The 15299-nt window shown below is 36.4% G+C and overlaps 1 protein-coding gene across 1 annotated transcript; it reads right to left on the bottom strand.

Moving 5' to 3' along the window:
- Positions 1 to 1003: 1003 nt before the first annotated feature.
- Positions 1004 to 13925, bottom strand: LOC108376562 (galectin-8-like). Its single transcript, XM_017632780.1, is given in 7 exon segments — positions 1004 to 2111; positions 4136 to 4458; positions 4461 to 4599; positions 4601 to 4752; positions 4755 to 5182; positions 5245 to 5360; positions 13144 to 13925. Coding segments are annotated over 6 exon segments (1197 nt in total). The 5' UTR covers positions 13216 to 13925; the 3' UTR covers positions 1004 to 2111; positions 4136 to 4168.
- Between the last annotated feature and the right edge of the window lie 1374 nt (positions 13926 to 15299).

Genomic DNA, 15299 nt, shown 5'->3' on the forward strand with positions numbered 1-15299 from the left:
AAAGAGTAAACACAGAGTGGTAAGGTTAGCACAGTTTAAAAATTTCGTTTTATATCGTAAACATATTTTTACTGTTAGTGCGCCATCTACTGGAAAAATTGAAAAGTATTGTCTTTGCTATCGCTACCACCCTGTGTGAATTTTCACAAGCGAATCGGAGGCGAAAAAACAGCACATAAAACCGGTAGCAGAGTAAAAACAGGCGGATATTAACCGTCATCGATTCGCCAGTTCGCTGCTAGCTATGGTTGAGTTCCGGTCGCTTAACGAACAATTTTGCATGTGAAAGCAACAACAAAGTTAGCTAGCATGGATAGGGTTTTTTAAGTAAAATTTTTTTAAGTAAAATTTTTTTTTTATAAAAATATGGTTCATGCGTTAACCAAAACTATTCAACTCAAACTTTCAATTTCGATACGAAGCTTACAAAAGCCGTCATCGATTCGCCACTTCTCGCTCGCTATATTTGAGTTCCGGTCGCTTAACGAAAAATTATGCATGTGAAAGCAACAACAAAGTTAGCTAGCACGGATAGACGATAGCGAGTTTGGTTGTACCTCATTGAGTTCGTTCGTTTCGCCACTTGCTAACTGTTGGCGAATCGGTGACGGCTAATATTTTTTTATAGTTACCAAATCATGTGATGAGAGGAATATATTTGGCTGAATTTTTTCTGAGTGTATATGAGTCCGAATGGTGCCATCCGTTAACGAATGAAACTCGATTCGAAATTTCATTTTGAAATTGTGGCACTCGATAACGACTTTACGTTAGCTTTTTTAGTTCAATTGTATCGCAGAGGAAACAACTGTAATTTAAATTAATTAGTTTAAATCGAAACGAGTAATCCTTTGGTAAGAGAGGCCGCGCTTCAAGTATTCGACTCAAGCAAAAAATATACATAGTACTTACACTTTTTTGCACGTTCATGATATAACGTTAATCCAATTACATAATATTAAATCATATTTGCATGTACCTGCATTTATCACTTTATTAAAGAATTTTTTATTCCATTTTAATATTTTATAGCATTAAAAGGTCAAAGTATTGTTTACAAATACATAAAATAACAATAAGGTGCTCATAAAATATACGAATATACATGTGTATATTATTCGGTAATATGTCAGATTAAACATTTTTTTCAGCTACTTATAATGTGGTTTAATTTTTGGCATACAATTTTCTATAAACGAAGCTTAGTATGTATAGACAAATAACAAGTAGTTCCAACTTCGACAAATTTCAAAGGCAACGGTTATTTATTTATTAAATGGTATTAATATATGAGTATAGCACGTTTGTTAGAGACTACATGTCAGTAAGAAATACATACAACAGCTGTATCTACGTACCGATTTTTTTGGGTTAACATACAAGATTTACGAATTCAAGTTTTTATTGGACGAACTTTGGCTATTACTTCTTTTTTAAGTTTATTTTTAACTAAAAAAAATCACAAATCCATAAGTTAATTTTGGGGAATTTCCTACATACAGACATACATATGTTTATCATATCGAATATATAAAATTTATATAGGTTTCTATTTATATATACGATGATGATGTTTGTATGTATGCAACCATCCGAATTATTCACCAACTGACACTTTCGATGCCTAATTTAATTATTGTCAGAGAAAAATTAATTTTGTAGCGAATTAAGCTTTTGAAAATACAGTACGTACTTATTAGTAGACATTTATTTATCTCTATACTTTTTCCAATGTTAATACATACATACATATATTAATAACATAATAATGTTTAAAGAACACATTCTTTATTCGAAACAAGCTTCATAAAAATTTAACAATTTGTGTCTTAGTAAAAGTTTTTTTTTTTTATTAAATTAATATTGTAATAATGTATGTAAATAGGTACTAATCTTTGATTGAATGTCTTGGATTTTTTTTGGTCTTAAAATGAACTTTACAGAAAATGTATATGAAATATATAAGTAAAGCTAAATAATTAAAGAATTATAAAATCTATTCGCATATCCATCCATATTTAATAAGCCTATAGTTTCGCCTCGCTCTCCGAGTCCTTTAAACGTTTTCAAATGCTTTCGGGGTCTGTGAACAGCGAGCAGCGCTGGAATCTAAAAAATAATAATAAATAAGAGACATATTTTAGTGAGCAATAAATGGAATATAGAGCGGACTTTCAAGCAAATTTATTATTTGTTTTTGTTTTTTTTTTTTTAACAAGTCAATCTTGTACAACAAAACCGATAGTAAGAATATCGAAATTGTTTTTACATAAATCATAGTTTAGAGAATAATGTAATGGGATCGAAAAGATTATAAATTTAAAGATCAAATATAATCGGATGAATAAAAGAGCAAAAAAGTGAGTACGTGTAGTCTGCTCATAGAAAATAATTCCGGGAAGGAAGAAGTTTGGAATATTTCCCTGTGGATCATTCCCTGAAAATCCTACCAAACGCGCAGTAAAACTTTCCTGACCGCCCATCCTTTCTTGGTCACTACTTGCGCACGCTCACCACGATTCAGTCACGAATTTTTTCACTTAACGATATCCTGATTCACAAGTGAAATGGGTAGCTTTTTCTTGCAATTCAGCTGCGATTCGCAGTTGGAAAATGGGTTTATGAGATTGGTTTGCGTGAACTTGTTTGGCATCCCAACATGGAGTTTCTTTTTGTATACAGCCTCATTCAAATGGTTTCAAAGCGGTTTTTGTGAAATGTTTTTCTTCCCAAAAATTTCCTTGATTTGACTGACCTTTTTAGTAAGAACGTGATGTAGGTACTTTTCACATTGAAAATTTAACGGAACGGAAATCGACGAGACCACAATGGTATGTAGTTGGCTTCTACCATACGCTGGGGGTAGGTAACTCAGCAAATTTCCTAGAGTTGACTCTATGACTCTAACCTCACTTTAAGGAGTCACTAAAATAATAAATAATGAATATATAAATAGGTAAACATGTTTTCTTTACACCCCTTTTACGGGCAAACTATAATTGTAAGCTATAAAGATTTATATATCATTGGAAAGGTATTTTGATACTGATGTGCAGAGAGTTACTCAAATTTCCAATTAGTTTAAAATAAAGCGCGAAAATCGATTCAAATGTGGCACCTATACAAATGCTATACATGTACATGGTTGGGGCGAAAATACCTCCTAAATGTATGCTTTAATATTGGTACTGATGTGTAGAAATAGGAATAATATTTATGTAGCATCAAGCATGCCTAACAAGGTAAGGTTAGCCCTTTGGTTGGTACCGGGACATGAGGACACTAAGCTAGTGGGAGGATTATCAAGCTGCCCCCGAATGTCGTACGACAAAAGGATAAGGCAATCAATAAGAAAGTTAAAACTCCCCCTAAATGAATCTCAAAATGACTACGGAATTTTAGTCCGGAAGCCCTGAGCACTTTCAGAGGCTACCTGACTGGACTGCAGGTTTTGTGACTGGAATATATTATGCGATTTCCCACCTATCATAGGTCTAAAATTCTCATGTTTCGGGGAGCGTTTATCGTCTCCGTCCAGAATCTGAGACATGACACACTCTAATATGATTTACAGGTGGGTACTCTGAGATCGGTGTGGACTGTTATAAGGTCAGCGCAATAGATCTATGTACATACGTACATACATATACATACATAAAAGGTGACATTTTTTCGAGAAAAGAAAACGCTATAAGTTTATTATAAAAAATATATTTGTCCGTTTTTACAGAGAATTTTTCTATAGAAAGGTTTGTTCGAGATTCTATAGAAAGCCTTGCAAAGCTTTTCGCGTTGTTTTGGTCATGGCTGCGAAAGTTAAAAAAAAACCTCTCAAACGCATGCAACGACTAGGCACGCATGTAGATCTCTTTAAGCTTTCTATGCACTTTAGAAGAAAGTAAAGTAATTGAGACCAAAGCATAAATACATATCCTACAGAAGAAACATTTTAAAATGTTTTATAAATTTTAAGGCCTGCTCAAACAGGCGCGTATTGCACAAGATGGTATCGCACCGCGTCTGTTGGAGCAGCCCTTTACATGGGCGCGCATATAGAATTTGTAAAGTTTCTGGTATATAACGGCGAAATTCGCAAGAAAGTCTACTACTCTCTACTTTCCCAATGCTCACCTTCACACTTGATTTCCTTCCCGTCCCCCAACACCGATTAGTTATATCTGAAGAGCGGATTTGTATAAATGCGTCTTGTGCCTTTTGGCGATAAATTACTAAGCAGCACAACGCTGCGCAATTTGATATCACCCTGTATATACACCGTATCGACAATATCCGGTTTGATACGATATCTAAAATCAGTTATTAGTTTATCATTCAAGTAAACCTCAAATCCATTTTCCGCACACACAATGGCCAAGCGAAAAGTTTTACCAGGCCGAAAATCTGTATCCAATTCGGAGCGTTCCTCCTCTGCCCACGCGCCATTGAACCAAGCATTTCGCATACAATCGCCTTGCCAATTGCACCACTCTGCTTCGAGAAACGTGGATTAAAATGAAATGCGATAATCGGATGAGGCCAGTAGTGTTGGCCCTTTTGTAGATTAATGTAAAACGATTGTGGCAGCAATTTAACACGGCCCCACAATTTGTAAGCAACGCCCCACTTTTAGCGAATCGGGCGGCAATAGCCCATAGTATGGAAGCGGTATGCCACAGGCGATATTTTTCATTAAGGCAATCGAACTTTTAATACCCAGTGGCGCCCAGTCTAAATTCGAGCCATCCACTTCTCGTATGGTATTAACGCTGTCTTATCACCATTTGGCTTGTCATGGAAAATGTCCAGTGCCATACTTATTTCTTTGGGATCAACGCCCGGTATATGTTCGGGATAGAACTCCACATCGGCGCGTTCCATGCTGACATCTTCCACATCGCCTTTCACCTCGATAGTCGACACTGACGTGTAGGGCAGACGGTGTGCATATTTGGCAAAATGTATGCCATTCACGGAGATCAAATAGTCGCTATCTGTTATGAAGATCTGCATGCCGAAACGGCAGCCACGATGCAGCGAGAATGGCAGTGCTGATGAGACTTCTTCCCTGCCCCATACGCCTTTCACCTTCGTATTGCGTACAATATAGTTTTGTGGCAGGCGTGGATTGATGTGCAGCGCAACATCGCGTGTTGCATTCTCGATGACGAAATTGATTGAAAACCTGAAGGACAAAGGCAAAATGATTATTTATTGTTAAGGGAAAATGCTTGCATGTGGACTTGCCGCTCGCAATTTAGCAGAATTTTTCCGGTTATTGTAAAGCTGATGCCCTCCTTCAAAGTGCCGATTTTTTCATTTTGATATACAGGCAGCGGTTCCACATAGTCATAGAAGGAGCTCTGCAATTAGAAGATAAATTCATTGAATTGGGGTGATAGGTTTAGCAGCAATAAAAAGAGTAATTAAATTATATTTAGAACGCTAAGATACATTTTGAAAGTTTACAATCAAACGAAACATAACAATCAACAATACAGGCGATAAAGCTTTTTATATCCATAAATATTTTGAATTTTTTAAATTAAAAAAAAATTTGGCTGTCATACAGAATTTCAATAACGTAACAAAATACAGAAGGTTTCAGTGACATTAATTTTCAAGGGTTTAGTAGGTAAAGGGTGTATTCGTTAAAATTTTAAAGACTTTAAAAGAATAAGAGCTATCAGCGGTTTCTTGACGCTACTTCCTGCAAATACGAGCGTGGCAATCTGTTAAAAGACGTCTGGAGTACAATTGAGATACGAAGGAAACACTTCACAGGTGGTGGCTTTATCGAAGAAGAACGCATACCAATGTAAAGGTACGAAGTTCACGTCAAACCACTCAACCAAAACGAGGTGAGGGCATTAATAATAGGGTTTAAAAACAAAAAGCCCTAAGAGCCAAATTAATGTCAGCTGAATAAGCCGACAGAAAAGATATGGTGGGGCGCATTTACCAACTGTTAAGCAGAATTTGGTCTTATGAATTCATTCCACAAGAAGGGAGATCCCTCAGTTTGCGCCAATTATAGCGGAATACGCCTTCTTAATATCGATGATAAGGTCCTGTCGACGATACTATGTAAAACTGAAGTCCTTCATGAACTAACTTTACTTACTGGTATGGTTTCAGACCTGGTAGGTTCATCATTGGCCAGCACGTCTAATGGCACGCCATCGGCTACAGAGAGGTGAAAAATTTTCATCAATCCACGCAGAACACCTGTTTGGAATTGAATGCCGTAGCTTACTACCGAAATCCAAAATTACGCCGGTACTGGAGTGTGGGCGATGCGTCAAGCATCGTGTGATGTGTCAAAAGGACGTTTATGACACTTCGATGGAAGCGATTGACGATCGAAACAGACATTTAGTTCCTCTATGGGTCTTTCGGTACTCGCAAAACCTTCCTCAGTTTCATTACTGTTAGCTTCGGTGCGTTCGAGATCAAAAATGATCTAGCAGTTGTCTCACTTGCAGTCTCATTTTTGGGGTTGAAACGGTTCACCAGACGTTGAATATGCCGATGAATATTCAACTGACTGTTGAACCGAATGCACAATAGCACACAAACGAGCATTGCAGACACTGAATCGGACTATGAACCGATTAAGCCTTCGAGTTGAAACGCATTAAATTACCGATTCGCCATACATTCGTCATGACAATCAATCAAAGCCTATCTTGGGAAGTAAGTTGAATTAGTGTCGAATTCCCGCGCATCACACAGGGCCAATAATGTGGCGAGCTGGTAAGCTTTTATCTTTGTACATGCATACATATACGCGCCGAATTGGCGAAACGAAGAACGTAGTCCTCCACAAAGCATGGAATCGATCCGGCAAGTGATTCCTTTAATCTCTTTACATTCCCTTTTAAATAAAGGACATTGAACACAAATTAAATCGAAATTGCAGGGGCGTCATTTGTTATCGACAGCGATCAAAAGTTAAGTTCGATTGGAATCGTAAATGCGCGAAATTATTGCAATCAAAAAAAAAAAACAATTTTAGGTGGGAGATTACGTGTAGAATTGGTTGCCCAAATACAGTCGTCTTAATCGAATTAGGAAAACCCCCTTGACGCCCAGCTTGTTGTGAAACCCTCCTCATAGCCCAGCACAATTTTTTAATGACACAGGCGAATTACGAATTTGGGTATGTATGTACATACTTACTTTAATGAATAACAATTTGAAATATATATGTACATAGATACATACTTTGCCAGCACACAAAAATTCCAGTCTGACCCCGTGCACACCTAAATTGGAGCGACAATTGCCTTGCATATAATTTCGTGTATTGAAAGAGTAGCTTAACATTTTTATGTATTGCAGTTTTTATGAGCTCAGTGGTTTGTGGCTTGTTTGATGACATAATACATACATATGTTTATGGACAACTGAATATAATAATGTGAAACAAATATATGCACATTAGGGTGCTACAAAAGTTGAAGTCGGAATTTTAATGCTCTCACCTCTAGCATTGTTCTAAACCGAAGAAAAAATGTATCCCCGCTTTTTATTTAATTTCAAATCAAAAAATATTTAGAGGCTGTTCAAAGCGCTCCATGTATTTTATATTGAGAAAAAAAAACATTTTTCGTAGAAGAGGTGTAGTCAATATTTTTCAATCGGAAAACTCCGTTTTTCTTGAGGATACTTTCAAAACTAATACTCAATTGTTTGTTTAACCATTTCCACCATTTCCTAACAGTAGATAACTATTCTCTATAGGTCCCCCAAAAACCACAAAAATTCAATAAAAAATCGTTAATATTAAAAAATGGCAAAGTAAATAATTGGGTATTATTATTGGAACTGCCCTGAAGAGTTTTTCGATCGAAAAATATTCATTTTCAAGAATTCTATACCATTTCTACGTTCGCCTTATAAAAAAAATGGAAAAATTTTAGCGCTTTGAGTGACCTCTAAATATTTTTTCCGGGTATATTTTTTCGATAATAGGGGATGACTGCATTAAAAGCAGACCTTACTTTTTTTTTACTTGCATTTTTAGACCACCCTAATGTAGAAAATATATATGTATTTATATGAGTAGAGGAGCATGTATATTACAATACTTTGGTGGACACAGTAATTGACAAGTATTTAATTACTCATGTGCTCTTATGCCAAAGGTTAAAAATTTACTTAAAGTAATATTATTAACTTGCTAATTCGCACTAATTGACATTTGGTTGGAATAAGTCAAAACAAATAAACGCTTTGTTCGTCCACAATTTTTCGTGAATGTGACTCAAAATTCTTCGAATATCGTAAATAGGACTGCTCAGCAATCGAGCCATTGGACCGCATAAATAAAAACTAAGCAATTACTATTTCTTGAAATTTCAGACCTTTACTCGTTTTAATCAAATAAATTTAAGTAAAAAGTCTGAATAATAAATATTTCTTCTTATTTCTTTAAAAGCCGGACTTTAGTAGTTAGTGCTTAGTTAAGGTTGATCTACTATAGAATTTATACCTTTCATGAATATCAGAATATTAAACTTCAACTCTGCATTGGATGTTGAGTCTTGGAGTCTGAGTGGGTTACTGAGACTCTAACTACCATTCCTCTACTCTATCTGGACAGCAAACTCTCCGCAGTAAAGATCCGCGAGAGCAACGTATGGGAAGGTTCCCCAGACCTATACTCTCAGAGTCCAAAGCGACAAGGTAAATTACTGGATTCAGTTCAGTGAACTCTAGTTAAACCCCAGTTTACGTTTACCTGACCACTGTCGCGTTTCTCCGGCAGACCTAACTCCAGAAACCGGCTCATAGCCTCCGCTTCTACAGAGTAGCTTATTATTGTACCATTTCAGCCAATCAAGATTGTTCCATCTATTTGAGCGCTGCCAGGCAAACTATCCTAACTCACACACACACATGCCTATCTACTGTATTGGTTTGTGGCGCAAGGATCGGAGTTCTGGACACAGAAAGTTGTCACAGCATTACCCTTTGTTTTTGGCACCTAAAGACAAATTGATACCTGGATTCTCCTTTTGAAGAAAGTAAGTCGTTAGATTTCCTACAAGGGAACTATGGAGTGATTCCGAAACTCTCTTGGGAAGCTTTGTGAAAATTTTCTATACCGATCGCTCAATGACTGAAAATCGTACTCTAGCTAGATGGCTACTTCATATGCTTTAACGCTTTAGGTGCAATGGCGACGGTCTTTCCAGCGGAAGTATTTGTAATACTGAAAGTGGCAGACTGGATAATTGACGAAAGGTGGCGCGGATATAAAATCAGGACCTCTTCAAAGATAGTCCAGGAAAGAAAGTTGTGGATGAAGTCCATTACAAGGTGGAATAAGCTTGAACTTGTGTGGGTGCCAGGACACTTCGATGCTCAAGAAAACGAACTGGCTGATGAATTGAGGAACTGCAGTTTTCTGGAGCGTTCAATTGGACGTGAGCCAATTTTAGGGCCAAGCATAGCAGCAACGATCGGGTACATTAAGGATCTCATGAGAGTCGTTGATGAGGCCTAACAAGGTGGTAGCAAAGTTCTATTTCAGACAAAGAAGGAGTGATCTACGAACCCTGATAGGACTGATTAGGAGGGCACAATCCATGGGGACGACATATGGTCTCCATAGACATCATCGACGATCCTCTGTGTACATACATCTTCTTTGAAGGATGAGAATAAAACAGAACATTTTCTCTCAACAAACTGCTAAGGTTCATAAAGGAGTCTGGTAAGTTTGCAGAGGAGCAATGAATTCCCACCACACCTAAGTATATATTCCTTTCCTGTAAACCCTGTTTCTGGGTTTAAGTACAATGGGCAATACTGTCTGAGTGCTTGGAAAAATGTGTTTTTTGTTTTTCCGTCCACCCACAGTTCTATTCCATAGTGAATCCAACAACAAGTGAAATTTGTCTCCTTACCTGCTTCAGATATTAAGGCCATAGCAGATCAAATGTGACATCACCAACGTCTTGAAAGTGGTTAAAATAAATAACGAAAAGAGGGAAGGTAAGCGATTCCCAATTATGTACATACATATGCGTTTCTTATATGAAACATTAATTTTTTCGAGCCACTCAATCTCAGGTATGTACTAAGTGTGTGCCAAGAAGCTATTCGTTGAAACAAAAGTAAAGAAATTTAGCGCGGGCTGCTTCAATTTCAACTCTGACTGGGATTTATATTCAGCGGTTCGAAATACCTACATGCGTAGCAGTCTATACTCATTAAATTTGTTTATTTTACTGCATTTGTTATTCGCTAGATTAAATGCTTTATGAATTTTGATTGATAAGGAAACCACACATTCGAATCTTTATCGCTTTTAAACTTTATGCATTTTTAACCGACTTCAAAAAAATGAGGAGGTTATCAATTCGTGGGAATATTTTTTTTTTTTTTTTTTTTTATGTATGTTACCGCATAACTTTGCACCACGTCAACCGATTTCGAAATTCGCATCGGAAAGGTAGTATCTCAGAGGTGGTCCCATACTAATCGGGTTTAGATCCGGTTATTGGATCATGAAAAAATTAACGGTACTCCTAAATTTGTATATAAAAATTGAACTCGGTTTTGTTTTTTGCTTAAAAATTACATGTTTTATATACGTATGTATATGTATGTATGCATGTGTATAAAAATGTGTAAATTTAAAATCTGCCATTTTCATATTTATACTCCAGATATTTATGTATACCTATCTGTGCATATTACTAAAACATATACGCATAAATAAATATGCCATTCTTATTACGTATGTTTAAATTTTAGTACATATATGTATGTATGAGGGTGCATTCGCGTTTTGCAAATTAATATTCAAATATAATTGTGCAAAAACAAATGTTTACTTTAATACTCATCTCAGCCATACGCAATGGCATTACAAAGTATTTTATTTATTATTATTTTTAGTTTTTTTTTTATAATATCCATTATTTATTTTATTAGTAATGTATGCGCATACCATGTCGTCATCTTGGCAAAGCTCGCCCGACAGCACACACGTTTGCATTATTTATGTGCTATAAACAGCCATTGCAATAACAATAGCAAGGCAGTAACGGTGATATGAATAATATGTACTATATATATGTTTGAGCAAGTATCCAGAGGAGTACCCGATAGCTCGTCTCATAATAACAACCAGATACTGGAAATAACACTTATTTTAAGATTTTGAAAAAAAGTTATACGGGTCACAAGTTATACTGTCATACCACTATTTCGAAAGCACCATCAAAATTCTTTTATGTTATCGAAACTTTTCCTGCTACTTTTTTTGCAGAAAATAATCGGTAGTGTTTGTTTTATTTGTAACCGACTTAAAAAAGGAGGAGGTAATCAATTCGTTGGAATATTCTTTTTATGTATGTTTTTTTATTTAAATTATTTTATATTTGTATTTTTGTACCGGAAACGTGGTTTTAAGGGTGCTACCATACTAATTCTTTTTATTTCCGATCATTGGATCATGAAGATATTAAAGGTGTCCTAATTTTTTATACATATGTATGAGAATTCGGTCGTTTTATTTTTGCTTAAGAATTAGTTTCGCGGGGATACCAAATTCAGACATAGAGGCGTATAGGCAACTTCTTTTTGTGCTATCGAAAGCGGCTTTGAAGTCGACAAATAGATGGTGAGTGTCGATCCTTTTATCGCGGGTCTTTTCGAAGATTTGACGTATTGTGAATATCTGGTCTATGGTGGATTCGCCAGGTCTAAAGCCACACTGATAAGGCCCAATCAGTTCGTTGACGGTGGGCTTCAGTCTTTCACACAATACGCTCGATAAGGCCTTGTAACCTACGCTTAGAAGGCTGATCCCGCGATAATAGGCACGTATGGCGGGGTCGCCTTTCTTGTGAATTGGGCAGAGAAAACTTAAATTCCAGTCGTCGGGCATGCGTTCATCTACCATATTCTGCATAAGAGTTGATGCATGCACCTTATCAGCCCTTCGCCGCCGTACTTGAATAGCTCGGCTGGCAGGCCGCCAGCTTCAGCCGCTTTGTTGTTTTTCAGACACGTAACCGCTATTCGTACCTCGTCATAGTTAGACGGTGGGACATGGACTCCATCGTCATCGACCGGGGGCTCGGGTTCGTCTTCTCCAATGTTTTCAGCGCTGCTACCATTTAGTAGGGTGAAAAGTGTTCCCTCCATAATTTAAGTACATTCTGTACATCGGTCACTAGGTCGCCATTGTTGTTCTTACAGGAGTTCGCCCTGGTCTTTAAACCTTTCGTAAGTCGCCTAACCCTGTGGTAAAATTTTCGGGCGTTTTTGCAGTCGGCCACCATCTCAAGTTCTTCGCACTCACGTATTTCGGCCTCTCTTTTCTTACTACGGCAAATGCCATGTAGCGTGATGGATCTTTTCATGCTGGACGCTAGTAATACATATTACCATGTTTCGGGATCCGGTAAAGTCGATCAGCCTCAGTCCGTTATCGGACGTTTCGTCGTGGAAACAGAATTTTCCGACAGAGGCGCCAAAGATCCCTTCCTTTTTGATATCGTGTTGGGGGCAGCGCTCACATGTACGCTCCAAGAGCTTATAGAAGAGATCCTTGGACGCCTCGTCCTTCGCTTCCATCGGAGCATGGGCGCAGATGAGCGAGTTGTTGAAGAATCTCGCCTTTATGCGGGATGTGGTTAGACGTTCATCCAACCGGGGCGAAGTTCACAATTAAACAGCTCAAAATGGCGGACGTTTTTTTTTAATTTGTTGAATTAACTTGAAACTCACTTCGTGGGAGCTTTTGAATTATATACCGTTTCTACAAAAACTTGTTTTATCCCATACAAAATACATGAACAACTTTGAGCACATTGAGCCGCCTCTAAATATTTTTTGATTTCAAAAAAAAAAGAGTAAAAAAATAATTTTTTTTTTATACTGAGAACAATCCTAGTGGGTGAGATTATTAAAATTTTGACTTTATTTTTTACATGCATTTTTGGACCACCTTAATGTGCATACATACATAATATGTAGATATGATTTGAAATTAAATTTATAATAAATACGTTGAACTTTCTTTCACAATTTCTCTTATCATTCATGCAGTGAGGTTAAAATAATTATAAATTTTAATAACCAGACAGAAGCAGTCTTGCCAGCTATGAATTTACTGCTTACCTCATTTAGACCAGGTGCATTTCTTGACTTACAACAGCCGAACAGGCATTCATAGATGCCGCGAAAGCACATCTTATATAATTAACTACGATTAATTGTAATTATATATGTATGTATGTATGTAGTATGTCAGTTGTTCTTGGTGTATGTAGGCACAAATTAAATTCCGCGCAATTAAAGTTTGTATGTATGTAGAATAAAATATGTTAAAAGGTCACACAGAAGCCAGCATAAAAACAAATTGCCAATAAGAACTAAGAAAGTAGAGCGCTTTCGTTAAATCGTCGAGTTGAAGGTTCTTTCCAACGCCTTAAATATTGACACATCTAACTATTGGAGTGCGTGTTTGTTTGTTGAGCATAAAACAACCGTCAAAAATACAACCGAGAATTTTGGCTTTCAGCGCTTTACGACTAAATATTTAGTTTACAATCGAAGGCTCTGTGTGGCGAGTTGAGCGAGGAGTTTGAGCGTGATAAGTAATTTCATAAATTTCAATTATTTATGACAGTAGTAGCAATATGATAGCGAAGAGTTTTTATGATTTATTTTCGTTTGCGTGCAAAGCTTTTTAAGCTTACTTAAGTGACTTTATTTTTTTTTATTATTTTTTTTTGTTTTACGCAAATTATTCTCAAATAATTGCCGTGAGACAGACAGAACATATTAAATTGTGAATTCTCCCATACAGCAGGGCATTGTTATTTGTATTTTATTTGTTTTGATAAAATTTTTTTCACTCCGAAGTCTCTATTGTGTACATGTGACCTTTGATTTCAAAACCTTTTTTTAAAATATTTTCTCATTTCACTTGTTTTGAGTATTATCCTCACAGCGTGCCGTAGAACAAGTGGCCGGCCATACGCTTGAATATTCATTGCAAGCTCTTTATGTTAAAAATTTAAAGAATTCGCTAGCCTCTCACCAACCATCATTGCATGAATCATTCATTTGCCGGTTTGCATCGACTATCTCGCACGATTTCTTTCTCGCACTTCGCTTTGCATTGCTTTTCTGGCCTACTGAACGAACTACCTGGCTTGTTTGATGCGGCTAGGTGGTACTCACACTCACTCATTTACTTTGTAATTTTGTAAAATTTTTATTTTTCACTTATTATTGTTGTATCTAATAAATAGTTGTGTGACGAGTATGCTTTATTGTTGTTATAAAATTATCGTACATTTGTTTTAGTCATCTCAACGGGACCTTGTTTATTTTCCATTTGCCAATATCAACAAATCGAAATAACAAATTTTTTTACTTCTGCTTTTTGCTTTTGTTGCGGCTAATTTCAGCTGTTCGCAGCCAAGCACTGTTTTATGAAAGCTAATCGAATCGCAGGTACGTACACTCTGGAACCTCCTGACTTGAGTTCATAAAATTTGTATAATTTGAGCTACTGGTCATTGTTTTTATAATTTGTATTATTTTCTATTTGTTATTTACGTTTTATTTGAATTAAAAAAGGCGTACATAGTTTTTATTTAAAACACACATACACACATATATGTACATACACACGCGCACTTGAGCGAATATTACAAGTAAAGTTTCTAACTACAAGTTTTAAAAGTTGAAAAAATTTTAGCTATGCACCTCTTAAACTCGCGTGTTTTTTGTTTTATAAATATCTATTTATTTTAATTAAATCACAGTTTCGAATTTTGCTCACTTGCGTGCACTCCACATGAATTCAACTTCCACCACCAAATTTGGCTATACAATTGTCATCATCGCAAAAAAATCGATCAACCATTTCGTTTGGCATTCCAAGCCATTACATTCGTTTTCTACGTTTCTACATAAATCGTTTTCGTTTAAAAAAATTATGCTACTAAAATTCACTAAATTATTTGCGTGTGTGATTATTTCCCAAAATTCGTTTTCATTTAATTTGTATGCAATTTACTATAAAAATCGTCTGCTTGTCGTCAGTATTTCTATTGGAAGTTTACTCTGTTTTATTGACTTCGATTTCATGCTTTCGTTGGCTTTACGACGTGTTTTGCCATACAAATACGCGACCTGACTAAAGATAATCGCTAGTTAGACATATGGAGGGAGCAGCTTCAATGGGAAGTGGGCTGCTCAAATGAGCGTAAAAATTTATAGAGCGGTCAGCGTTGCCACGGAGAAATCTTTTTACCTACCAA

Source organism: Rhagoletis zephyria, unplaced genomic scaffold (assembly GCF_001687245.7).
Source record: "Rhagoletis zephyria isolate East Lansing unplaced genomic scaffold, Rhagoletis_zephyria_1.1 Rzeph_scaffold_10642, whole genome shotgun sequence".
NCBI classification, from domain to species: Eukaryota; Metazoa; Arthropoda; class Insecta; order Diptera; family Tephritidae; genus Rhagoletis; species Rhagoletis zephyria.